General features: G+C 45.5%; 1 protein-coding gene across 3 annotated transcripts in view; it reads right to left on the bottom strand.

The window, feature by feature from the left end:
- Nucleotides 1–27,566, bottom strand: part of STK24 (serine/threonine kinase 24) — a 122,610-nt gene that overhangs the window by 22,383 nt on the left and 72,661 nt on the right. For all 3 annotated transcript variants that reach the window (XM_072760882.1, XM_072760881.1, XM_026003653.2), the window contains exons 3-5: nucleotides 12,282–12,338; nucleotides 1,659–1,767; nucleotides 1,204–1,361 (exon numbers count right to left, since the gene is read on the bottom strand). In XM_072760882.1, coding sequence (XP_072616983.1) covers nucleotides 1,204–1,361; nucleotides 1,659–1,767; nucleotides 12,282–12,317 — 303 coding nt within the window. In that variant the 5' untranslated portion in view covers nucleotides 12,318–12,338. The remainder of the gene's footprint in view (nucleotides 1–1,203; nucleotides 1,362–1,658; nucleotides 1,768–12,281; nucleotides 12,339–27,566) is intronic.

Raw genomic sequence — 27,566 nt, forward strand, 5'->3', positions numbered from 1 at the left:
ATCAGAGATTCTCAAGGCAAGGTCCCTAAGTTTTTTAGTCTATAAGAAGTTTAAGAAAGTTGAAGGGGACGCCTGGGTGGTTCACACAGTTAAGTGTCTGACACTTGGTTTTAGCTCAGGTCAGGATCTCAGGGTCGTGAGATGGCGCCCTACATCAGGCTCTGTGCTCAGCTGGAAGTCAGCTTAAGGATTCTCTCTCCCTTTCCTCACCCCTCTCCCCTCTCACATTCTCTCTTTAAATCAATCAATCAATCAGGAAAGATGGAAAAAAGAAAAGGAAAGAAGAAAAAAGGAAAAAAAGAAAAAAAGAAGAAAAGGAAAGAAGAAAAGAGAAAAAAAAGTTAGTTGAAGGCACCAGGGAAAATAGAACCCAGGAAAAACTGGGGGGTTACAACTGATAACAGATAAAAAGGTAGATAAAAGGAATTATGGTTTGCCTTACATTAGGAATAACAATCCTAACTGAGAGTTAAAAATAACAAGAAAGAATATGTAGCAATGCAGTTTCTGGTCTTATATTTTTGTGAGGTCTCCATTTCTTTTGTAGGACCTCTTTCTCTGCCTGTCCCTTAAATATGGCTCAGAGTTCTACGGAGGGCCATCTTCCCTCACCCACTCCACTCAGGCGTTGAGTACCACCCCTACACACAGATAACCTCCCACCCCTCTGCGGACCCCCATGTCTCCACCCAAACCAATTCTGGCCACCTTGGTCCTCTGTTCCTCCACACCCCACCTTCCAACGTGCTCCTTCTCAAGTGTTCCCCCACCACCATTAAGCACACAGTGTTTAACCGAAAAACTCTGTAACTGTGGGCTGAATAAATAAAGGACATGAGGGGTATGGGGTGGCTCAGTCGGTTAAGGGTCTGCCTCTGGTTCAGGTCATGATCCCAGGGTCCTGGGATGGAGCCCCACACGGATTCCATGCTCAGTGGGGAGTCTGCTTCTCCACCCTGCTTCTCAGCTCATGCTCTCGATTCTCAAATGAATAAATAAACTCTTTTAAAAATAAAAATAAAGGACATGAAATGATGTAGGAGAGAGAGAGAGATAAAACCTGTTTTTAATCAAGGTCTGAGGGAACTACCTTTATGTCCTACTTCAAGGAACTTGCTTCACTCCATCTGGAAAAGCTGCAAGGCTAAAGCACAGACGAGGATGACTCTCTAGAGCCAGTGAATGTGAAGAGGCGGCCCTTACCTTTGAGTCATAGGCAGACTGTTTAATGACTTCGGGTGCCATCCAGAAGGGGGTGCCCACGAAGGTATTCCTTTTTATCTGGGTATCTGTCAGTTGGCCCGCCACCCCAAAATCAGCCAGCTTCACCTCTCCGTGTTCAGAGAGCAGAACGTTGGCAGCTGCAAAATAAAACCCAAGATGCCTCCTGATATTATGTGCTGTGCTGCTCTGTCCGTTACCACGTCAGGAATGCACACGTTCTCTCGCCAAGGACATCCTGTGCTCAACAAGAGCAGGCACTAAAGGTACGGTTTTGGGGAGATCCTCCTCAAAGCCACCCCCTGCCCCAAGCATGTCAAAGGCACCCCTCAAATACACACAGAACAACCTCCAACGAGGAGACCGGTACATATTTAACTCTACAACATAATCCCACCCGCCTTAGGATTTCAAAGGAATAAAAGATCTTTTCTTACCTTTGATATCTCTGTGAATTTTCTTCTCTGAATGCAAATAATCAAGTCCTTTCAGTATTTCTCTTAATATAGTAGCAATCTGAGTTTCATCTAAAGGGCCAGGTTCTAACTAATAAGAAAAGAATGATTAAAGTTAAATGATCATCTTAGAAGTAGTTTCAGATGACAGAACAAGGCATATGTTAAATGGACAAGATTCAAGTCTAAAAACTTCAGTCCAAAACAGATATTTTGTCTAAACAATTAAAACATATTGAAAGGACTCCTCCCTTCACCCCCCAAAAAAGTAAAGAAAGCAGCGGAAAAAAAGATTTTGCCTAATAAAGCAAACTGGGCCAGTGAGAGAGCCTGTGCGCAGCCCACCATGCCTACCACCTGAGCCCGGCAACTCGCAGTCCTTGCTGGAAGGGCACCCGGCAGCTGGAAGGGCACAGGGCAGGTGGTAGGGCACACAGCATCTGGAAGGGCACCGAGCAGGTGGAAGGGCACAAAGCAGCTGGAAAGGCACACAGCAGGGGGGAGGGCACAGAGCAGCTGGAAGGGCACATAGCAGCGTGGCACTGTCCTTCCCACACCATGGTCACCACCACACCCATGGTCAACAAGACAGGCCTGGGGGCCGACTGCCTTCTGAGGCCACCCCTACCCCAGATCTTTTCAAATCTGAATTTTAAGACCTAGGGGGAGATGGGTGATAGGGGATTACGCCCTCATGATAGGAGATTTTTTTTGTTACATAAGGAGAATATTACATTGCCCCAATAATATAGAATGGCCTTTAAAAACCCTTATTTGTGAGAAACTCAAAAGAATACTGATGTCTTAAGATCATAATTGTACAAAGATGTAAGAAAGAAATGTCAAGTGCATCTATCCCTTTAATTTTTTTAAAAGATTTTTATTTATTCATGAGAGATACACAGAGAGAGAGAAAGAGAGAGACAAAGAAAGAGAGAGAGAGAGAGGCAGAGACACAGGCAGAGGGAGAAGCAGGCTCCATGCAGGGAGCCCCTTGTGGCACCCAATCCTGGGACCCCAAGGATCATGCCCTGGGCTGAAGGCAGAGGCTCAACCGCTGAGCCACCCAGGTGTCCCGTCCTCCCTTTTAAAATGGAAAAATAAGGTTCTAGAGCTCAGCTCGGACCAGTTTAATAGTCCACCATTGCTGCAGCGCATGGAATTCAACCACAACTAATAATGACACAAATCAGCAAAACCTCCCTAAAGGACTAATAATGACACCGTCAGAGAGAAGGCCAGAATTCTCATGATTTACACTCATTTTTCATCCATAGGACTATCCTTGGTGTTCTGTTTTTAGATCCGATTGTGAATGCCATCATTACCCAAATTCTCACAGTTCCTTCAAAGGAAGCCACAACCCTATGACGTTCCAAATAACCTTTTGTTTTTGATATTTATTTATTTTAGAGAGAGAGAGAAAGAGAGCAAGCGAGCCCAAGCAGGAAGAGTAGAGGGAGAGAGAATCTGCAGCAGACTCTGCACTGAACCTGACCCGGGGCTCGATCCCACGACCCTGAAAATCACGACCTGAGCCTAAACGACACATCAGATGCTCAAGCAACTGTGCCACCCGGACGCCCCTCCCTGAGTAACTTTTACAAAGACAGAGGAGCTTTAGAGAATCAGACCTGTAAATATAGAGAACAAACCAGTGGTTGCCAGAGGAGGGCGGTGCTGGGCAAATGGGTGAAGGGGAGTGGGAGGCACAGATTTGCAGTCACAGAAGGAACGTGAGGACGAAAGCCCCCGCACGGAGAATCCAGCAGCAGCACCGTAAGAGCTGGACGGGGACAGGCGGCGGCGACGCTTGCGGTGCGCACAGCACACACGGGACTCGTCAGAGCGCTATGCCACGCTCCTGAGACTCCGGTTACAGCGCGTGTCGACCGACTCAAAAAACGAAATTGGAAAGGAACTTTAAGGCTTCACTCAAAAAAGAAGAGAAAGATGTGCTTTGAACCAAAAGGGATGAGAACTAGGAGTCTTTCCACAGTAGCATCCTGACTGACACACGGACACCTTCCTAGACAGACAGGCCTACTTGTGTGTCTCAGGGCCTTCGCCGGGATGGTGGCAACAGAACAGCTGTTTAATGGGGCCCGAGGCGGGCGGCAGGCGAGGGTCCCCTTGTCACTTTGTCACAACTGGACCTGTGCCTGGCACTGCTTTCTGGAGCCTCCAGGGAGCCGTGCCGCCGTCGCTCGCAGGCCCGACTTGCTCTGACGTGCGTGCAGGAGGGAGGGTGGGGGCGGGCAGGGGCTCCTCAAAGCTGGCCGCTTCTCCTAACCTGCGGGCCTCACCGGGACCCTGGCACCAGGCAGCAGCACGCTGGGACCGGGCTGGCCCCCAGCAGGCACCTGAGCAGAATACTGGGGCGAGACAACGCACTGGGCACTCTGGTCCTACCGCACACCAGAGGCTCAGATGGTCACAACCTTGGGTCAGTAGCCTGCCACGAAGGATTCCAACTTCTAATTAAGATAGTGTCCAGGGGCACCTGGCTGCCTCGGTCACCCAAGCGTCTGCCTTGAGCTCAGGTCATGATAGAGCCCCACGTCATAAGGCTCCCTGCTCAGCAGGGAATCTGCCTCTCCCTCTCCCTCTGCCCTTCCCCCCAGCTCCAGCTCTCACCTGCTCTCTCTCTAAAATGAATAAATAAAAAATCTTTAAGAAAAAAAAGATACTGTCTAAAGATTGCCTCAGATGAAGGCAGCCATTTGCACACACTATTCCATAGAACCTAATTTTTCCCAAAATTATCTGACCAAGGGTATTCTTTCCAAGCAACATACATCAAAACTACTGTTCCATTATCAAACTCAACACCCAAGAAACAAACAATCCAATCATGAAATGGGCAGAAGACATGAGCAGAAATCTCACAGAGGAAGACATAGACATGGCCAGAAGCACATGTGGAAATGCTCCACATCACTTGCCGTCAGGGAAATACAAATCAAAACCACAATGAGATCCCACCTCACACCAGTGAGAATGGGGAAAATTAACAAGACAGGAAACAACAAATGTTGGAGAGGATGTGGAGAAAGGGGAACCCTCCTGCACTGTTGGTGGGAATGTGAACTGGTGCAGCCACTCTGGAAAACTGTGTGGAGGTTCCTCAAAGAGTTCAAAATAGACCTGCCCTACGACCCAGCTACTGCACTGCTGGGGATTTACCCCAAAGATACAGATGCAGTGAAACGCCAGGACACCTGCACCCCAATGTTTATAGCAGCAATGTCCACAATAGCCAAACTGTGGAAGGAGCCTCGGTGTCCATTGAAAGAGGAATGGATAAAGAAGATGTGGTCTCTGTATATAATGGAATATTACTCAGCCATTAGAAAGGATAAATACCCACCATTTGCTTTCACATGGATAGAACTGGAAGGTATTATGCTGAGTGAAGTAAGTCAACCAGAGAAGGATAATCATCATATGCTTTCACTCATACGTGGAATATAAGAAATAGTGAAAGGGATTATAGGGGAAAGGAGGGAAACTTAGAAAAATTAGAGAGGGAGACAAACCATGAGAGACTCTTCCCCACCCCCCCACCCCCATGAGAGATTCTTAACTCTGGGAAACAAAGGACTGCGGAAGGGGAGGTGGGCGGGGAGTTGGAGTAGCTGGGTGACGGGCACTAAGGAGGACGCTAGATGGGATGAGCACTGGGTGTTATACTCTATGTTGGCAAATTGAATTTAAATAAAACAAAAAAACTACTGTTCCAAAGAACACAATCCGAAAATCCTGACTTGTCTGTCTTCTCCACGTCAGTTTTTGAATGTTCACAGGACAGAGACAATTTAATACTCAAGAGGAAAGGCATTTTTCTGATACCCCAGGAGAGCAGAGGAAGGAGGGCAGGGCTGCTAGTGTGTGCTCCTATTCACACCAGAATACAGAAGGAGAATCCAGTTGTTCCAGATCCTACCACAGAGTACAGTCTCCATTTCCTCCTCCAGCAGCTTTCTACCCAACCGGGTAATCAGGAACATTTGGCTAGACTTGGATTTAACCACCTCCGTCCTTCTGTTATCAAGTCTCCGGAAAGAAACAGCAAAGCCGCCTGGTGTCACCACCAAGGGGAAATGAGAAGAGCAGGGAAAACAATTTTAAAACTTTCCCCTGGATCATTAAGAGCTGGTTCTTTGATTAATATATATATATGGTTATGCCCTTTTAAATCTGACCTCACCATCACTCACCAATGATTTATATGCCATGGGAGGGACAGTGGGGTAAAGGGAGAAATAGTCAGAGGAGATTCCCCCATGGTGTCAGAAGTCACTATCAAAGGTATTTGGGTGTTCTCTACACCAGACTTCCTCACTGGTGGGGAACACCCAACTAAGTTCTCAGAGTCCTATATTAGCATCCTCCACCATTAACATTTCTAAGCAGTATAAATATGTTGGTCTCTAACATTGAGGACTGTAGACTTTTCATTTTTATAAAAGACTCCCAGGAAAAATAATTTAGACTGCCTCTCATCTCTGGGTGACTTACAATTATCTCTCTCCCTCCCTCCTCTGTAACAGAGACTTACTAGCCAGGCACACTGCCTCCCAACAAGAGTCCACACAGGCCAGCATCTACAGTAGCAGTAGCAGGCTTGGCCATGTGACTAATTCTTGCTCATGGATTATGCACAGAGGTGACAGCCCCTGCCTTGGCCTTGGCCTTGAAAACACTAACTGAAGCCCATGGGAAACCAAAGGTAAGAGTTGACAGAGCCACCCTCCAGAGCAGGGCTCTGATGACCATGTGACCCCCCCCCCCCCCCACGTGGGACAGAAACAGAGTTGACCCATGAACAATGTCATGTCAGGTGAAGGGTGCCAGCCCCCTGCGTAGTTGAAAATCCACCTACAACTTCCCAAAAACTTAACTAATAGCCTGCTGTTGCCTGGGAAGCCTTACCACTACATAAACAGTCTCTTAACATACATTTTGTAGGTTACATGTATCATATACTGTATTCTAACAAAATAAAATGGTATTAATAAAATCATAAGGAAGAGAAAATCCATTTACATACTGCCTCATATAGGAAAAAAAAAAAAAGCAGCATAAGTGAATGCGTGCAGTTGAAACCATGTTGCTCCAGGGTCAACTACCTCTCTCTATGACATTCAACACTCTCTTCTGTGTGAGACACTTGGGGGTGGGGCGTGCAGGAGGCACTGCAATAGCAGCTTGGCCTAACATTAACGAATATGCCATCTCATTGTTTTAAATCATGCTGCATATTCATTTTTAAGTTTGTCAAACATCTCTGAATGAGTGACCACTTCATGGAGCACTCACAGCTCCTTCTTAGCTAGATTCCAAGGCCATCCTTCATCCTCGACACTGCCCTGCAGTACATGCTGACCCAGTCACTACAAATCTTTCTGACTCTGGCTGGCTGCTGCTAATCCTCACTCCAATCCTCCCAATCCACCCCAGCTGGCTTTCTTCCCCTTGTAGCACTTTCTGACAAACAATTTAATGGACTGTCTTCTCTCACCAGAACTACGCTCCATGCCAATGGGATTTCCTTCTGCCTTGTTCACTGCAGTAACTTCCAGGGGCTAGAACAGCGCCTGATGTGCAGCACACAACAAATAGTTTCTGAATGAAAAATGAATTCACCTAAAATCTATCATGTTGTAAGTCATCAAGTCTTCAACTGCATGATACCTATTACGTGCCTAAGTCATGGCACCTTAGAAGCAGATAGAACTTGAGATCTTATTTATACACGTGGCTTTCAAACTGGAATCCAGCATCTCCTCACAGCACCTTCTAGGGCTTCTATGGGGATCCTACAAACATTTTATTTCATGTATTCATTAACTTTCCAATTAAAAAAAAAATCAACAGATTGAACACACGTGTGCATTCTAAACAAAATATATGCCAATTTTACTCTAATCATTTGTGGCTCTTAATAACTAAGCTATATTGGGGGGTGCCTGGATGGTTCAGTTGAAGAGCATGTGAAAGACTCTTGGTCTTGGGGTCATGAGTTCGAGCCTCATGTTGGGTATAGAGATTACTAAGCAAAAATAAATAAACTTTTAAAAAAAGAAAAAAACTAGGATGCCTGGGTGGCTCAGCGCATGATCTTGGAGTCATGGGATCGGATCCCACATCAGGCTCCCAGCATGGAGCCTGTTTCTCCTCCCTTGCCTGTGTCTCTGCCTCTCTCGAATAAATAAATAAAATCTTTAAAAAAAAAAAAAAACTAGGCTGTATTGTGTCTAATACTATTCTTCATGCCAGATACTATCTTTTGCTGCTCAAATAGCAGGTAAAAGGTATCAGTTACATTAAAAGGATGCAACACCAGGAAAGAGGAAAAGAAAGTTCCAAGTGACACATACTCTCCAACAGCATTAGTTTATCTTCCACCAGATAGAGAGAGGCCCACACCCAGGCAACAGGGCTGTAAGTTCATGCGTGGGACAGCCTCTCAGGAATTCACCAGGAGTCAACCTGTGTTCATCCCAAAGTTGGAGTTATGAAACCTTTCAGTTGTGTCCTTCAGTTTGTCTTATCCAGGGAGCCCAAGACTTATATGCCATGCTGCAAGAGAGGATTCTCAACCTGGTCTTGAAGCCAACCATCTATACCCTGGGGCAAAGTCCCTTTCCTCTCTCAGGCCACCTCCAAATGTATGAAATAGCAAAAGAGGATCAGGTTTGCAGTTCTCTCAAGTTCCGACAATTGACACCACTGGTACTTCAGAGGGCTCAGTGGCATGGACCTGAGGAAGCTCTCCCACACCCAGACAGCTCCCCACCAACATCCAAAACACCCTGCTTCCCACCAGGGAATATCCAGCAAATTCTATCTTTGTCCCACATCCTAACCTGGAGCCAGCCTCCAGTTAGAACCTCAATTCCAGAATTAAAAGCCAGGCCCCCAAAATTAACTTCCAGACCTGGTCAAAAGGCAATCTCAGCTGAAAGAGAGTGGCCATCTTCCTGTCTAGGAAGTGTCATCTTCCTGTCTAGGCTATGGTGTCATTACTATTCAATGCAAGGAATTCAACTACTGTCTGAGAGCCTAAGTAAAAAGACTTGGTAACCACAATGCAGAGTGAAAAGGCAAAAAAACAAAATCTGCACTCCATACTTCAACACACTAATGGCTAAGAACAAGGAGGGCTTATAGAGAGACAGCTGTCTGACTAGACTGAAGCCTTAGTTTGCATCCTGTTAGGGACTGAATGTCATCCTGTTAGGGACTGAATGCCATGCCCACCCCACCATTCAAAATTCAAATGTTAAAAACCTACCACCAAGTGTCATGGCTTTAGGAAGGCAGAGCCTCTGGACCGTGATGAGAATTATATGTATGGAATCCTCATGAACAGGATTAGTGCCCTCATCAAGTCAAGGCCAGGGAGATTGCTCATACAAAAATACAAGACACCACCTGTTAGCCAGGAAGTGGGGCTCAAAAGACACCCCATATGCCCGTGCCTTGACCTTTGGCTTCCCAACCTCCAGAACTGTGAGAAATAAATGTTGTTTAAGCCCCCAGTCCATAGTAATCTGCTATGGCAGCCCAAGCTGACTATGTCAGTTACTGAGGGCATAAAGAGGAAAAAATCAATCTAGAGAGTAAAAGATGAAGAAAGAGCCTGTGAAATCTACATGCTCTGGGGGATGGTACAGCCCTCCCCTTAAACAAAGCATACCTGGTCCTTTCCCTCCACATGCCCAGATGTGTGGGGCTCCTCCAAAGTCACATACACACATATTAGCGCTATACCTCTTACCAGAAAGACATTTAATAAAAGCAAATTAATTTTTCAGAGAAATGCCCCAAATCGATATATTCAGCTACATGGTACCCAAATTTTTATATGCAACAATATTCTCATTCTTAAAATCTTTTATAAATAACTGACTCTCTCAAAATAATTCTGATTTCAACATTCAAAAATAATTCTTGTCCCCTATTATTAACGTGTCCTTGTCTTTGCAGCTTGGGGACAGGCCAACAGCAAGGGGATACAAAGAAAGATACAACAACATCAGAGGAATGGAAAGGACAGTGTAGGACCAGGGTGAGCCACAGGCTCTACAGCTGAGCACAAGGTCCAAGGTCCAGCTCTATCCGCTAGCTGGGATGCCCAACCTCTGTGAGTCTCCGTTTGCTCATCAATTCAAATGAGATGATTAGGGATGTCTAAAAAAGGATCCTGCGGGGCACCAGGGTAACTCAGTGGTTGAGTGTCTGCCTTTGGCTCAGGGCGTGATCCTGGGGTCCTGGGATTGAGTCTCCCATCGGGCTCCTCACAGGGAGCCTGCTTCTCCCTCTGCCTGTGTCTCTGCCTCTCTCTGTGTCTCTCATGAATAAATAAATAAAATCTTTAAATAAAATAAAAAATAAAAAAGGATGCTTGGTTCTTATCAGCAGCGCCATTAATGTGGAAGGATGGATGGCTGTCTGCTGGGACTGTTACAATAGGAGATTTTTTAAGTGGAGAGTTCTACACCTCTTTCCAATTGTAATGTCTACAATTTCACAGACTTCAAAGCTCCAAAGACAGTTACTACTAAATAAATTACTGTGCCATTAACAATGAATAAACCAGAGCACTGAGAGACTAGAATGCTTCTCTGAAGGGCCTAGTGTTGAAGGAGAGAGTCCCTGCAAACAATTTCATGCGTGCCACTGAGGAGATGTGCCCAGGATAACAGTAAATCTAATTACACAAAATGAGATCATTTTCTATGTTCTTGCAGTATTTCCCGAAAGAATCAAAAATGAAAAGCTCTTTGTGTCATGTGTTTATTTATGGAAAAGATGCAAAGCAAGTCATGAAATTTATCTGGCTGTTCTGTTGCTTTTCTCATTTTAATATAATTGTTGATATGGTATTAAATTTTTTCTTCAGGGCAGCCCGGGTGGCACAGCGGTTTAGCGCCGCCTGCAGCCCAGTGTGTGATCCTGGAGACCTGGGATCGAATCCCACATCGGGCTCCCTGCATGGAGTCTGCTTCTCCCTCTGCTTGTGTCTCTGCCTCTCTCTCTCTCTCTGCCTCTGTGTGTGTGTGTGTGTGTCTCTATGAATAAATAACTAAAATCTTTAAAAATAAAAAAATAAAAATAATTTTTTCTTGAAATTTCCTTTTGAACACTACTTTGACCAATTGCTTTTATGGTTTATAACTTGATGTGATATTTTAAGATTGGGTACATAATACTTTTAGAAATGAATAAAGTTTTAGAGGTTCACCTACCCAAAAACCTAACTGCTACTCCCAGTGTGAAAAGAAATCTCCTTTTAACCACAGGGCACTTCTCTTAGTGGATAAGATCTGTGTAAAACTATAACCACTAAGACACACGGGCTTCTTTCAGCATCCACTCTGAGAGCAGTGAAAACTGCTGACCCATCATCCTGACAACTGTCTCTACCAGGCAGGACCCATCTTCTAACAATATGACAGAAGAGGCCTGTTCTAGAAACTACAGGACAGGTGGGAAAAGAGTCCTGAGTATACTGAATTCATTGCATTTAAACCCACAGTGGGGACAAGATAACAAGTGCTAAACAACTGTGGGAGTTTTTAAAAATTTGTTCTGCATATACTGTTTCTAGGACAACTTACACAAGCCTTATGTTCACTTTATTTGTAAGCACCTGGTCAGAGGCCAACATGCGGCCATGTTTTACCAAGGGCAGCAAGTTGCAGACTGGACTCTGAGGTCAACCTATTGCTAGTCTCCACTATCTTGCATGTGGGCTGGCACACACTAATGACTAATGGCACAGTAGGTCCAGGCCAGATAGGAGACAAGACCACAGGCATGGATCTGGCTCCACCATCAAGGCCTTTGCACATGCATCCCAGAAACAGAACCGTGCTCGCCTGCCTGCCTGACCACAGCTCTGACGGGGGACACCGTTCTGCAATCATTACACTCTGCCTGACAGTCTTATTCCTGAAATCAAATAAGTTTTAAAAATCCCGATTCTAATTAGTTATAAATGAAAATGTTACACACATGTTTTGGAAGCTAAGTTACTATCTGAAACAGGAAATAAGGATGGTATCTCAGCTCCAAAAAAGTTGAAACCAATTTTGAAAGACAAGCTAACAAACTGTTCTTAAGGAAGAGAACGATAGGGAGAATCCTTCACAGCTTCTATGAACGGATTTACCAGCTTCCCAGGAAACAGCAAAAAACTGATTTCAAAAGCAGAACTAGGGGCACCTGGCGGCTCAGTTGGTTAAGCGTCCAACTCTTGGTTTTGGCTCAGGTCACGATGTCAGGGTTGTGAGATGGATCCCAGAGTCATGCTCCACGCTCGGCGGGGGTCTGCTGGAGATTCTCTCCCTCTGCCCCTGTCCCTACTCACACATGCTTTCTCTCTAATAAATAAAATCTTTTTAAAAAATAAAAAGACTATTATATAATAATAAATATTATTAGAAGCAGAAATAGATACTCTAAGGTATAGTTTGGTCCTTTTCTCATGCAACCGACAACAGAAACAGACATAGATAAAAACATTTACCTTCACAACCAAGATTGACCAAGGAGAACTTTAATGTGCATTTAGGCATCGGTTGTGATACTTACTAGATCTAGTGCGGAGCCTCCACCAAGGTATTCCATTATTATCCACAATTTAGTGTCCTATAGAAACAAAAAAGGGAAATTATTTTTTAAAAACCAGAAAATAATTTAAATAATCTCAAGGTTTTCACTGTTATTTTGGAACTGGAAATTTTTACAAATATGTTAAGAGCAAAAAGAGCTTGTGCAAGTGAGTCCCATGGAGGAAAAGCCCTCACTACATCATTAGGGGCTTCTGCGGTTTGTGCCAGCCTGCATCAGACTCAGGTAGGCAGCATGTTCTGGACCTGCTGAACCAGAATCTCTGAAGAGGGGAGTGGGGTGGGGATGAGGGGGCTTCCCCTTTTAAACAACTTAAGTCAGTGATCCCCAGGAACAGCTGGGTGTGAGAACCAGTCCCCAACGCCCATCAGGGTCAGTGGCAGTCACCTGTGTCCCACCCTGGGTGTCAGTAAGGATGCACCCAGAGTGCACATCCAGGAGAGCAGGTCACTGCCCTTCTGCCTGCAGCACTCAGCCTCTGAGCTGAGGGAAGGTGATGCTCCTGAGGAGCAGAGGGACACAGGGGCAGTAGTGCAGCCTTTCATCCACCCCCTTTTTTTCACAGAAAGGCAGCCAACAGGTCCCAGCCCAAGTCTTGTGACTGTGTCCTCACCAGTGATCACTCTGTCTTTTCCTTTTGTCTCTCCTGAAGCCATTCAGCCCCCATGACTTCCAGAGTTCTTTTTTTAAACACAAATCCCAAAGTGATACTCCCCTGAAAACCCACAAGCAAACTCTTGGACCTCTATATTGCGCTCGGAGAGGGAGCACCCTTGAGGTAGTCAGGAGCACCTGGGCTCATGGATGAGCCAGACAGACCAGGCTGGTATCCTGACCCCTCCTCCTTCTAACCTGAGGGATTCAGGTAGTTATTTCCTCTCCAAGCTTCTGACCTAATTAAGTGACTGACCCACAGCAAGCAGGCAAGATCAGCCACTAGTGATGTGGACACCTGTCATGGCATTGGTGGCAAGGAAGCTGTGAGTGATACTGAGGGTGGGCAACCCACCACACCTTGGCGGGGTTCTGGTCCACTACCTGGGAGGTATGCATGGGTGCACTGGCATCAGAAGGCTTCCTTACTAACTCAATCCTTTATGGTAGCTGTTGCATGCATCAAAAGAGCTCTCTGGGACCTTCAAGGTGGAACTGAGCCCCCATAGAGCAGCCCCTCCATGATCCTGGCTCTCCCACATCGCAGACACTGACTTGCCTGCTCTTCTGGAACCCTGTGGCAGTTTCTCAGGCCTTTTCACGTTAGCAGAAGTCATGAAAACCCTCACCTTCCTCCCTCCCCACACCTGTTCAAACTTAGCAAATAAGTAATTGGTCTGATTTTCATTTTAGATTCACTTGTCTCTCACCAGCAGCAAAAGAAGTGCCAAGGGGCAGTGCCCGGCACGGTTAAGCTCAGTAAATGTCAATTACAGCGTGCTGTAGCCAGGGAAGGGTAAACCGTGTGGATCATATATTGGCTTTAAGGAAGCAGTGATACATGCACCACATTTGTAAAATAAATTAATAAATTCCTTGTAAAATGTAAAATTAATCTACATCTGGAGTCAATTCTATGATATTCTAAACAGGCCAAGTTTTACTGTATATAGAACACTTTCTTGAGCTTTTAAATGCCCCTGGCTACTAGGATGATGAAGACAACTTCAGCAGAGATTGGAAAGGGCACAGAAGCCTGAAATGATGTGTTTGGGATCCACCTTCTACATACATACATTTTGCTCACTCAGACACAACCCAGTCATGGACACCTGCTCTGCATAGGTGCCATCACCCCCTAGTGTTCTGATTTCAAGAGAATTTCCTACCAGAAAGACCCTCTCTCCATTTTGCAAATGAGTCCACTGCCAGGTTACGTCCCAGCCCCTGCTCCTGGAGAAGTGTTTGTGTTGCTCCTTCCAGGCATTCCAAAAGCATCTTGTCTGACAGAAATAAATTATTCCAGAGAACGACCACCAGCATTTTGGACAACATGGGCAATCTAAATGCTTTCTCTATAAAGTAACTTGAAACTTTACATTTCTGTTCCCACTCCCTTTTTCATGGTGCTGTTTCTGACCCAGCTCCAACCCCTTTCACTTCATGGGTGTGAAGGAATCTCTGGGGGGGGGGGGTCCCTCACATCCCCCCCATCTTTGGCTAGCTGGGAACAGACTCCCCAAGAAAGTACTGTGCTGATGGTGATTTACCACACTGCTAGGACATGAGTGACCACACCTCATCCGTCTGCCATTCCAAAGCTCCATGCTCCTAAATCCCTGCCAGGTTAGCCCAGCAGTTAACTACCTACCAAGGAAATGGAAAAATAACCCCCTAAACATGCTACTTTTCTCCTTTAGGGAGCCCTAAAGGGGGACAAAGTGCCCCATTTTCCCTTGCAGTCCTATTACCTGGAGGCATTTGAGCAACAGCAGCACAAAGGGCCAAGGACCTGCTCCCCAGCTGAAAGGCTAAAACCCCACCCTTCTGTTGTATAAAGTCCTCACCTCCTTAAGGAGGAGAGAGTGAAAGACCAGCCCTGCCTCCACTTTTATCCAGCTTGTTCCTGGCAGCAGACGTGCTGGGGTCTGAAGGCTGTCTGAACACAAGGTCCACCGGATCTGAGGGCCCTGAGGAAGCAGCATTAGGTGACATCTCTTCAATATCCTGGCGAGGTCTACAACTAATGCGCTTTCCTTCCAATCCACTGACACCACGAATCGGGAAAGGGCTCTGCTGGTTGACACCTCTCAGCTGAACTTGCTTCTCAATGTGCCACTCGCTCCAGCCACGGGGAGGCGGCCCGGGGAATGGGGTCAGGGGCTCCTCTGCACCTGCACACTCTGCCATCATCCCCCCCACTGGCTCCGAGGGCAGGGGGGTCAGGGGGCCAGGGGATAGCTCTCCCAGAAGCCAGCAATAAGCAGGGTTGTTCTGCACGGGGCTGCACACCTGCCTTTTCTGCACGGGGCTCGCCTTCTAGAGCCCAAGACAGACCTCCAATAACCGTGTGACAAACTGTAACTGTCACGAGTGGGTGCCAGGAGAGGGTACATCAGGCACCCACCAGACCTCAGAGTTAGAACCAAGTGTCTTTCGAGATAAGCCCGAATGAAAAAAAAAAAAAAGATGAGCCCAAATGAGGAGTTGGCACTGGGGCTGGGGGAGAAGCAGCGGGAAGGGACAAGGGGACACGTGCAGACTGGCCAACAGAAGTGAAGCTATGGGGAGTCAGGAACACACTGAGGACCTCACGGAGGGAAGGCACCTGGAGGGCAGGGGGCCCCGATAAGACAGTGACCTCTGTGCGACACAGAAAGGCCTATCCTGTAGCCTGCACCAAACATTTCAGACTTGCCCTACAAGTCACTGAAGGGCAGCAGAGCAGATACCCACTTTGGAATAAGCCCTGGGTGTATGTGGAGAAGGAGCCAGAGTGTAGTTAAAGGCTTCTGCAGTGGCCCAGGGAGGACAGGTGGAGTGGCTGCAGTGTTATCAGGAGACGCTGGGGAGGCAGAAGGGACAGGGCCTGGGGTGCACAGGGAGGTCAAGGTGACTTCCAGACTTGCCTTCACTCAGAGGAACATGGGCATCGCCATCTACTGACAGGGAGCCCCAGGAAAAGGAGGCAGAGGGCTCCTCTGTCAGAAGATGTCCCGGTCGCCCTGCCCAGTGGGGGTCCCAGCTCACGGGGCGGCTCCCCCGAGGACCAGTGGCCAAGGTTTCCACCTCCCTGCTCGGTCCACCAGGCCCAAACTTTTAAGGGAAAGAGGTTGGTCTCATCCTCTGTCCATGAACAGCCCGCCGACAGTATTCTCTGTCCACCCTACCCCGTTCCCACCAGTGACCCCCAGTCATCACTCCAACTGCCACCTTCCCTTGGACACTCATTTTCCTTTGCAGCCAGTCCTGACTGTACTCGCTCATTCTCTCCCTTTCTACAGGCTGACTCTTCCCCCGTGGTCCCAAGGAGCCCTGAAAACTCTGCGTTCTGCTTTACTCGTCCCTCTGCTGGCCAGAATCACCAAACTATAACCCCCAGCTGGTTTCCCTTTCCCACCAAAGGGAAGGGTGCAAGGAATAAACTCTGCCTCCCTCCCAACACTATGAGGACAGAGATGTTGCGGATATTATGAAAACCAGGAACAGAGCAAGGCTTGGTTGGATCTGGAGAAGCGTATGGTACAGACACAACCCGTGCCCCGTCAGGAAGCACACCTGCAGGTGGCATCACACCTCCAAAGCAGGACACACACACTACACTAGGCAGAGCAGGTCTCTTAAACTGGCCTAAACCAGTCAAGATCCCAAGTAAGTTCCACCACCACTGATTCTCAAGTAATTGTTCAAAAAGAGAGTTCATCAATGAGCTGGGGAAAGCATAGGACAGGCTTGGAGGACCGCAGGCAGAGCACTGCCTTCGCACTGCATCGGGCTTTCTCATCCTGGGCTCCGCTGACATCTGAGGCCGGGGGAACCTCTGTTGCAGGGGCTGCCCTTGCATCAGACGTTACTGGGCAGTATCCCTGCCCTCTTTCCACCAGCTGTCAGTAACACAGCCCCAGTCCTGATCACCACAAATGTCTCCAGACATCACCGATGTCTTCTGGGGGCCAGAATCACCCCCACTGAACACCCCTGAACTACATGGCCAATGTCCATAAGCTTCAAGCCCTACTGGACCACCAGTGCTGACCGCTAATTCTCTCCTCCTTCTTAGCAGAGCCACCTCACACCCTGAAACCTCCAGCTAGACGGTTGTCACTTACTGCCTGCAAGATATCTAAAGCTTCAAATCCCTCATCCATAAAAAGATGGTAATAATCTCCGTTTCTAAACTTCACAGTTTAACTGACAATATAATGAGATAACGAACGTGAAAGCACTTTGCAAAGTTCAAGGTACTAAACACACACGAAGTGCTATTAGCTTTATCAACATCACCCACAAATGCCTTAAAATAACCTGGTAAAACCAAAACAGCCCAATTAACAAGACTAAATAGTATTTCTCTGCATGGGAGTGGCTGAGCAAAATAAATAAAATCTGCAACAATTATTCATACACATTCCACAGTAGAATGAATGAATGAATGAATGAATGAATAAATAAATAAATATAAATAAATAAATAAATAAATATATATATATATATATATATATATATATATATATATAGCTCTATAAGCCGCAAGGCAAGAATGTCTGAGGACGGTCTGACTCAAGAGGCACACTTGACCTGTCCTCGATGACCAAGTGACCAAGCAGTATCATTGCCCAGATGTAGAATCACGTTCCTCATAAAACCTTCCCAGTCATGACTTAGTGGGGCACTCTGAGAAAAATAAATCAGAAGAGTTCTTAAAACAAGAATGATTTTAATCAGAATAATTTCAAAAATCACTTCAAAAAGCATAAATCATAAACAATCTTATAATACAATTTTCTCATAAGTGAAAGAAAAACAGTTCCTTTAATAAATTTATGATTCAAAATTTGAAAGGTACCAAAATGTATATGTTGAAAACTTTCCCTCACCCTTGCCCCCCCCCCCAACCAGCCTCCATCCCCAAATTACCAACACATCTGGTACAACCTCAGGGATATATTTTATGCAAATACCTATAAACTCTTTTTTCCCCTTTTATGCAGATGGTAACATTCTATGCACTGCTCTCTACTTTGCTTCTCCTTAGAGCATTGTTTTTGTTCATAAAGAAATTCCTCTTTTTTCAAGCTTAATGAACCCATGCCATACTGACAACACTGAGCCACTGAGTCTTTTGCTATTATGAGCCAAAAGTCAAGGAACAACCTCAATGTTGTCATTTTGGGGAGTTCCTGGAAGTTGACCTTCTAGGTCAAAGGAATCCACTTAGCAAATACTGACAAATTACTCTTCAAAGAGCCTGTCTTGGTTTGTACCACCTCCAGCAACATATGAACACTAATTTCCCCCTTTCCTTTGTCAACAGGGTAACAAAACTTTTATTTGCCACTGTCATAAACTGAATTTAGTCCCCTTCCTAAATTCATATGCTGAAGTCCTAACCCCCAGTACCTCAAAATCTGACCACACAGTCGACCCTTGAACCACACTGGGGTTAGGGATGCTGACACTCTCTCTCCCCCTCCTGCAGTCACAAACCCACATAACTTGCCACTCCTCAAAAACTTTACTAACAGCCTGCTGCTGACCAGAAGCCTTACCGATAACAGCAACAGTCAAGTATCAGCAACAGTCAGGTATCGCGTATGTCACATGTATTAGACACTGCATGCTTACAATAAAGTAGGCTGGAGACAAGGTCATTCAGGAAAAAACATTTACTGAACTATAAACTCTGTACCTGTAGGTGGACCTGTGCAATTCAAAGGGTCAAATATATTTGGAGAGGTTAAAAATCAAGTCACTGGGGTGGGCCTGGTCCAACGTGCCTGGTGTCCTTCTAGGAAGAGATACAGTGTGAGAAGGGAGAGGTCGGGTGTCTACCGCCAGGAGAAGGGCCTCAGAGGGGACCAACCAACCCCGCAGTGCCTTGACATCTGACTTCCAGCCTCCGGAACTGTGAGGAAATGAATTTCTGCAGTTTAAGGTACGAGACTGTGGTATACTTTGTTAAGGTCACTCTAGAAAATGAAGACAGAATCTGGGAGTAGGAAAATTTTAGAAAGTATCTCAGGATGTTTCCTTCTGTGATCATGGGCTGAATACTTTCAGATACTGAAGAGCCGGGATTACTTTCTCCTCTGCGAACTGTCATCTATTTATACCCTTCCCCCGTTTCTCTACTGGCTTATTGGCCTTTTTTAGAGGTAGTGACTTTTAACATATTAGGGAAAATAGTCCCCTAAGATATGAGCCACAAACAGCATTTTCCTCATCTGGCTTCTGACTTTGCTTTCAGTAGCTTCTCCTTGCAGAAATTAATGTGATGTTGACACATCAATAAGATTATCACTTACAGGCAAACTTGCCCTGAATGGTCTAGAGCCTGGGATGGGTGAGCAAGCTGGTCCCACACTCAGTACTACCCACGTTGAAAGCCATAGGGGGCTTCACGGGCATCCAGGTAAAGGTCACAACTAGGCAAATGAGATTTTTACAGATTTCTAAAATAGTGAAACTCTGCTCTGCATCTGCACTTCATTCAGAGGCCTCCAGATCCATAAGCATAACAAAGGCTGAGCACCCAAGAAGTAACAACACAACAGGTTTTATTAAAACAATTCAGAGTCAGAGACTGAAGAATATGGGGTTTGTTTGTTTTTTTTTTTTTGAGGAGGGGTGGGGGGTGCCGGGGTGGCTAGGTCAATTGAGCATCTGACTCTTGATTTTTGGTTCAGGTCATGATCTCAGGGTCCTGGGATGGAGGCCTGCACTGGGCTCTGCGCTCAGTGGGGAGTCTGCTTAAGGATTCTCTCCCTCTGCCCCTCCCCACCCCACACATACGTGCGCACTTTAAAATAAATCAATCTTAAAAATAGAGAGAGAATATAGTTCCTAAAGCAAAGGCACCTTTTTGCTAAGATGCATGAGCACAGAATGTCGAGTGTGGGTCTGAATGCTGCCTCTGATCCTTACCAGCATTATGACTCTGAGTGCCGTCCCTCAGCCACTGTGAGCCAGTTTCTTCATCTGTGCATCTGTCTCAGAAGGGTGTACCTGGTGCACAATCTGTGCCCACACATTTTAGTTATTATTACCACACTAACTTCAGAGTACCCCTGCCTGAACCACACCCACGGCAAGGCTGTGAAACTGGCCTGAGTCCAAGCCCTACCTTGCTTTTCGGTCAGTGTGCCTCCCTGACATTCATGGCACCTTCCAATTGTACTCAAGGTACAGAACATGGCTCCTGACCTCATGTAACTGTTCCCCTCCTCAGAGATGCTAGCTAGCAGTTCTTAAGTGACACAGACCCACCATACCATGCACTCGGTGTCACCAAGGGGACATAAAATGAGTTAGACCTGAGCCCTGACTTTAAGGAACTATTGTAATAGACAAATGGGCAACTAACCTCATACAGACAGCCTATGGTGGTACCACGAGAGACACGAGATGCCGTGAGGTTTTGGAAGAGGCCTGTCTGCTCTGAACAAAGACAAGACTCTGATGGGCTCCAGGAGAGAAAGGGCACCTGAGCTGCTCTGAAGGACAGTGACAGATGACACCGAGGCAGGGGGACAGCACAGGTGTTTGTCAGACCCACAGATAGGGAAGAAGGGTAGATGGTCAGGGAACAACAGTGAGCGTGTACCACTAAAGCAGCCTGGAATGAGGCCGACGTCCTTAAATGCCAGCTGATGGAGTTTCAACTCACTTTAATAAATGATGGCAAAATCACCAAAACTTTTAGACAGGATAATAAATAACCAGCAACTACCTACATGGTAGAATAAATGGGGAGAGATGGAGAGTAAGAAGATCAATCAGAAAATCAAAGCCAAAGGTTAGGACGAAACACAGACATTCTAGAAGTCTAGAAGGCGCTGATGGTGGTTTGCCAAGAGCCCAACCAAAGATGTTCCTCTGTTCTGAGCCCCCATAAATGAGTGCTCTGTGAATACAAATAAGAATGTCAGGGAGAGGACAATGAGGTGGAGGGCAAAGGGAAGCAGAGATGGCTCTCTACGCTCCTGCATCACTGATGGGAAATTCTGGGAGACACGACGGAGCAGCAGCTAGAAATGTGGTTCTGGAGGGGAGGACAGAGGCTGAGACCAACAGAGAGAGGTTCACTGGTCGGTGCAAAGAGGTGTGTGGGGACCCCCTCGGAGCTCTGGAGTTGAAGACTATTCTAAACTGAAGACATCTGAGATCCAACAGATGCAGAAAGCAATCTTCCCAGGCTTCTCTCATCTGACTAAGGCAGCAATTTCAGAGAAATGAGGCTGCCAAAAAAAAAAAAACCCTCTTTGCAATGGGTCTACTCTGAGGAGTAAAGAGGGGAATTAACCTACCATAAACCCCATCTATGGTCCTGAAAAAGGGTAAAGACCACTCATATCTGCAGAGAAACATTATCACAAACTTTCTTAGCTCCTGTTTGTTCTTCTAAACACTCATTTGTCTCTCCTAAATAAATCTACTGCTCTCCCCACCCTTACCTGTTCTACGAAGTCAGGTCAATAAGCCTCCACCTTCAATCATTTAATCTGTATGCATTCATAAACCTTCTCCTATGAACTTGTCCTTTCTCACTTAAATTTACAGTGTCCCACGTCAAAAAGAGAAGGATATTTCTTCTTCCCACAAGTGATACACTGCCTAATTTTTAACTGAAGGACACTCAGAACCCAGGCAAGCTACCCAGTACATACTTTAGTTAGTAAGACAATACTATAATCATGGGAAAATCCCTTGGGTTGCTTATCACATGTGGTGTGGGGGGGCCTCTAGACTCCAGTGCCCCAGATGATCCTTATGAAAACCAACCCAACTTGGTACAGGGAAGTGTCCAGGGAACTATGTGGACTCTCTCAAGAAATCCCCTTCACCCTTCTCTGTGTTTTTAAACACATCCAACTCAGGCACAGCATCTTGAATTTGCTTCAACAGGGAAAAAGGCCTTACATTGGAAAAACAGAAAAAATAGAACTTCTTTAGTAAACAGCTCTCAACATTGTCTGAAAAGGTTGGCCAGATTGAAGGGGAGCGCAGGGACCAGCAGGAAGAAGTGTTCTTAGAGGGAATAAGAAAGAGCCATGAGATGTCACAGGACAGATGCACAGGGAGTGGACTACAGCACAGAAAGCCTGTGACATGCCTGGCTAGAGGAGGACTGGAGGAGCACCACTGCTATGTGTCTTTTGTGCGTCAGGCACCATACTAGATGTCTGACACGTATTATTTCCACCAGTCCTCACAACCTTCGCATAGCTGGCCCATGCTCTAGGAAAGGTGCAGAACCTGCTGGAACCTCAGCCTCTCTCCCTCACATTCCACCATCAGCACTCCCCTCCCTGCTCACCTGAAGTGATCTCTGGCCCCATGGTGGAAGGGGAGCCATTTACCACATTTATGGGAAGGATGATCTACCGGAAGGATGACGGGGTCACCCTGATGAGGACAGGGGAAGAGGAAAGAGAATCCAGGCTTTCCTCTTCCAGGCCCTAAGAGGAGGACAAAAGCAAGGATATGATGCAAAAATATTCTTCTAGTCCTGGGCACAAGTGGGAGAAAGGCCTCTCTACACAAAAATCAACTAAAAATAAGGTTGTGATGGAAACAGCACAAAAAAAAAAAATCAACTAAAAATTATTGGACCAAATCCTTAGATCAAAGGAAAAAATTATGAGGATAAAGATGTTGTCTCCATAAATAAAAATACAAGATCTAGCAGTAAGTACTGATGTAGAAGCTGCATCAAGTTCTCCCAACATTTTGCTGAGATCATTAATGAGGGTGGCTGCACTTCACAACAGATTTTCAATTTAATCCAAATCCAGCCTTCTCCTGGAAGAAGATGCCACACTGGACCCTCGCAGCTAGAGAGGAGAAGTCAATGCCAAATCTACCCTGCCTGTCCTCTCTACGTGAAACCATCAAGCCTGAGATATAGCACAACTGTTTACAATATGGTTTACTTAATATTTTAACCCCACTGCCAAGGCATACTCCTCCCAACAAAAGATTCCTTTTAAAATATTATTGCTCACTGATGATGCACCAGGTCACCCAAGAGCGCTGGTGGAGATGTGCAATGAGATTCATAGTGTTTTCGTGTTGTGTTAACATCCACTCTGCAGCCCATGGAACAAAGAGTCATTCTGATTTTCAAGACATGATTTAATACATTTCATAAGGCTGAAGCTGCCTTGGTAGTGACTCTTCTGATAGATGTGGGGAAAGTAAATTGAAAATCTTCTAGAGGGTACCTGGGTGGCTCAGTGGTTGAGTGTCTGCCTTCGACTCAGGTTGTGATCCCAGGGTCCTAGGATTGAGTCCCATATCAGGCTTCCCACGGGGAACCTGCTTCTCCCTCTATGCTTCTGCCTTTTTGTGTCTCTCATGAATAAATAAATAAAATCTTTTAAAAAATAGAAAACCTTCTGGAAAGGATTCACCAGTCTAGATGTTCTTAGATGCCACTAAGAACATTCCTGATTCATGGGAAAAGGTCAAAATTATAAACATAAACAAGAGTTTGGAAAAAGTTGACTCCAACCCTCATGGATGACACTGAGGGGTTCAAAATTTCAGGGGAGAAAGTCACGGTAGATGTGGTGGAAACAGCAAGAGAACTAGATGTGGTGGAGTCTAAAGATGGGACTGAATTGCTGAGATCCCATGATTTAATGGATGAGGAGCTGCTTTTCATGGATGAGCAAAGAATATAGTTTCTTGACATGGGATCTACTCCTGGTGAAGATGCTGTGAAGACTGACAAAATGAGAGCAAAGGACTGAGAATATGACATGCGCTTAATAAAGCAGTGGCAAGGTTTGAGAGGACTGGCTCCAACTGGGTAAAACACTATCAAACAGCCTGGCATGCTACAGAGAAACTGCTCGTGAAAGGAAGAGTCATTCAATGCAGCAAACTTCAGTGCTGTTTTAAGAAACCACCACTGCCACCCCAGTGTGCAGCAACCACCACCCTGATCAGTCAGCAGCCATCAACATAAAGGTAAGACCCTCTACAAGCAAAAGCACCAGGGCTTGCTGAAAGCTCAGATGATGGTTAGCATTTATCAGCAATATTTTTAAATTAAAGTATGCACCTTGACAGAGAAAAAAGAGACAATTCCTTGCTTGTGTTGACCTCGTGGGGTTGTTGACACACCTACAAGCTCAGAGTTTTCAATTCTTAGCCTAAAAGAACCTGGAGAGAGAGAAATAAGGAGAAAGTGGGTCCAAAAAACTAGATGAAGATCAAATAGATGTGACTGGCATTTTCTGTTCTGTTTCAGCAACTCCTGCTCTTTTTCAGACACAGTGCTGTTATTGCACACTTAGTAGACTACAGTATAAAGGTAACACTTTTTTTAATGTTATTCATTCATTCATTTATTCATTCATTCATTCATTCATTCATGAGAGACACACAGAGAGAGGTAGAGATCTAGGCAGAGGGAGAAGCAGGCTCCTTGCGGGGAATGAAAGGGAGCAGCGGGGGATCCTACGTAGATATTCAATATTCTGACTGAATCAGAGCCCAAACATTACCACTGTAATGATGTCACACACTCTCAGCAATTTCTAAAGGGACCCATAACACTTCTAATGTCACTGTCCATAATGTTTAACTGGTTTCCTTTTATGAACCTGTGAATTCTAATCACGGGTTGTTGATGTATTTTGAAAATACATCAATTTACAAAATTTGCCTGCATCTGAGGGATTCACATGCCCCACACTCCATCATGCCCAGTTTAAGAATTCCAAGTAAACTGGAAATGACACTGGACAGTCCCTGAAATGCTATCTTAGGGCTTATGTCACAGGATTGTCTCTTTCCAAAAGGGCTGTCTTATAACTGTGTGTGTGTATGCATGAATGCGCGTGCACACACACACACACACACACACACACACACACGTGTGTTTTAGTAGTAAGTCTCCCCGCAGAGTACCATCACCATCGACACAAAGCTGACATAACTTGATATCAAATTTGTTAATTTGTTAAAATTGTTATCAATTTTCCATGGTGAGTGCTCATAGATTACCAGAGGAATAAAACCACTCTGTTTGTACTTAAAAGACATAAAGTAATCAGGGAAGTAAAATCACAAATATTCTAAGTCAGAGAAAAGAAGAGCATGAAAAAAAAATGCCTTGGGAGATAAAAGAGAAGGATCTGTCCTCCCTCGCATCTATCCTAATAAAAAAGCCAACACCACTGTCAAGAACCATAAACTGCTATGTTGAACAAGTTCTATGCCTTAATCTTGCTATGAATGAATTCCTGCTACAAAGGAAACATTTCTAGTAATTACAAAATGATCCTTCTTCTAGGTAAAAATCTTAGTGGTCATTACATGTCATATGTCAGAAATATCCATCTCAAAAACCCTAAAAATCAAAATAAGTGATTACTATCATTAAAGACTTAGTATTAATTCTTTGAGAAAGACCCAGCCCAAAGACACAAGGTAAATACAGCTGAGAAAGAATAAAAACTGTATTTTGCAAATTTTTAAAGAAGTGCCTTTAGTGTTAGAAGACAATTTATGGAATGAGTAGATTCACAAAAAACAAATGTTGTATTTTAAATGCATGGGAACAAATTCTTATTTATATTTTTACTGCTACTCATGGAGCTTAACCTAAAGGTTTCTGAAGTCTAGGACTCTGCATGCAATATGCAATATGCAAAACCAGTGCTTGATTATACTAAGGAAACCTTTCTGCTATCTGCACCCTCTGCTCTCTTCCTTCCAACCTTCTGGCTGCTTCACTAATTGGTCTTTTTTGCACAGTTCTATTCCAGAGTGAACAGCCATATACATGCACGTGTTCTCAATTTATACAGTTTGTAACTGATGAGCTACTGCAAACAGTCAGGCTGCACTTGGATCAGATGTGCAAACCCCAGGCTCCCTCACCCAGCAGCTGGGGTTGAGAGGTCAGGCCCGAGAGGGTACAGCTTGGGGCACAGACTCGTGCTTTCCGCCCCCACATCCCACCACGGAGTGAAGCACCACCCACCCCAGCTCTGTTTCTGCCCCACTGAGGAAGACCCGACAGTGTATGAAAATCCACGCAGCTTGATCACAGACTCCTAGAAGGCAGCCAGCCTTGATGCTCTGGCTGGCACCTGGCGAACATGTTCCTCCCTGACAGGATGCAAGGACTGGTTCTTACAGCCCAACTTCCTTATTTTGAAGCAGATGTCTTTGTTTACTCAAATGCCTGAAAGTCATCCTGTGCTACATGAACTACTGAACGAGGAAAGAGTATACTTACTTCCCTGGAAATGAGTCTTCCCTTTAATTACATACCACGCAGCCCCTCTTTACATAATCTAAATATGATCTGTGATAGCATATATCATACCATTTTTTAGGAATTTACTCAGAAATACATGTTTCCGAAAAGAAAGCATATGGCATAATTACTTTATCTAAATACCTCAGCTGTGTTTAGATACTCCAGATGGAAGTTGAAATATGCAGAACATGTATGTTGAGACAGACAGAACGGGAAATACAATTAATACTTATTTTAATTTATAGGTAACATTAGCCAAAAAAACAGAGTTGAGTTTCTTTTTGGTGAAATAAAATATTTAGCCTAATTGGAATTTTAATTCATTCAACTTTCTGGATAGAAAAACATAAAATGGAGCTGCCAAATGTCTTTGGGGACTTTCTTCAATTACACTAGGACAGTGTGTTCGGGAGAGAGAAAGGGATCCAGTCCCCATCCTCAGAACTATTTCAAAGCACATCTTTTATATTATCCTTGGCACTGAGCCTACAACTTTTCCCCTCGTGACTGATTGCAAAATGAAATGTATTCCCTCGTGATTTGAAAGCAAGATTTCCTTTCAGATTTGTTCAATCCACTCAGAAGAAAAGTCTTGTTTTTGCCCAGGGTCACCCTGGAATCTGATACCATGGACTCAACGTACCGTGTCTCTATGTACCAGAAACACAAGGAAAGATACTTGCATACTGAAAATTACTCTCAGAGAAAACAGATGTGCTGCGCCCTCTCCAGGGAGCTGCAGCTGTTCTAGGCCAATGGGCGAATGCGGCTAATGCCTTCCAAATGGCACAGCAGTCGGCCGTGGAGGCCTCCTCCACCATGTGCTGCACACCAAAGGGGAGGGGCCCTGCTGTCCTGCCCAGGGCCCCTTTGGCTGGGCCCCCTTTGACTAAACCATGTGCAGAGGGCCGGGGAACATCGGTTCTGCTTTGGGGGATGGGGAGTTGGGGTGGAGAGTGGGCAACAAGCATGCTCCTAAGAAGGGGAGCTCACATCCTCTCAGCATGTAAGATTTCCAAACCTCATTCTGACTACGTGGCAGAGGGAGGGCAGGCTGCTACTGTGCAAGGGAAAAGCTGCCCCAGCGCTACTGGTTCCTGTAGAAGAGGCCACTGAGCCAGTTCTCTGTGGGACAAGAAACCCAGAAACAACGCCTAAAACAACTCTAGCTCCAGCAGACTCACACCATCTGCATCCCAGGACGGGCTCCGCCTGGACCAGCACCACTGTGTCCTAGGGGTTGGGATCAACAATCCAGCCCTTTCTCAAGAACACTGTGTGTCCTCCTCCACAACATAACAAATCCAATTTGC

This window comes from Vulpes vulpes, chromosome 6 (genome assembly GCF_048418805.1).
Source record: "Vulpes vulpes isolate BD-2025 chromosome 6, VulVul3, whole genome shotgun sequence".
Taxonomy (NCBI): domain Eukaryota; kingdom Metazoa; phylum Chordata; class Mammalia; order Carnivora; family Canidae; genus Vulpes; species Vulpes vulpes.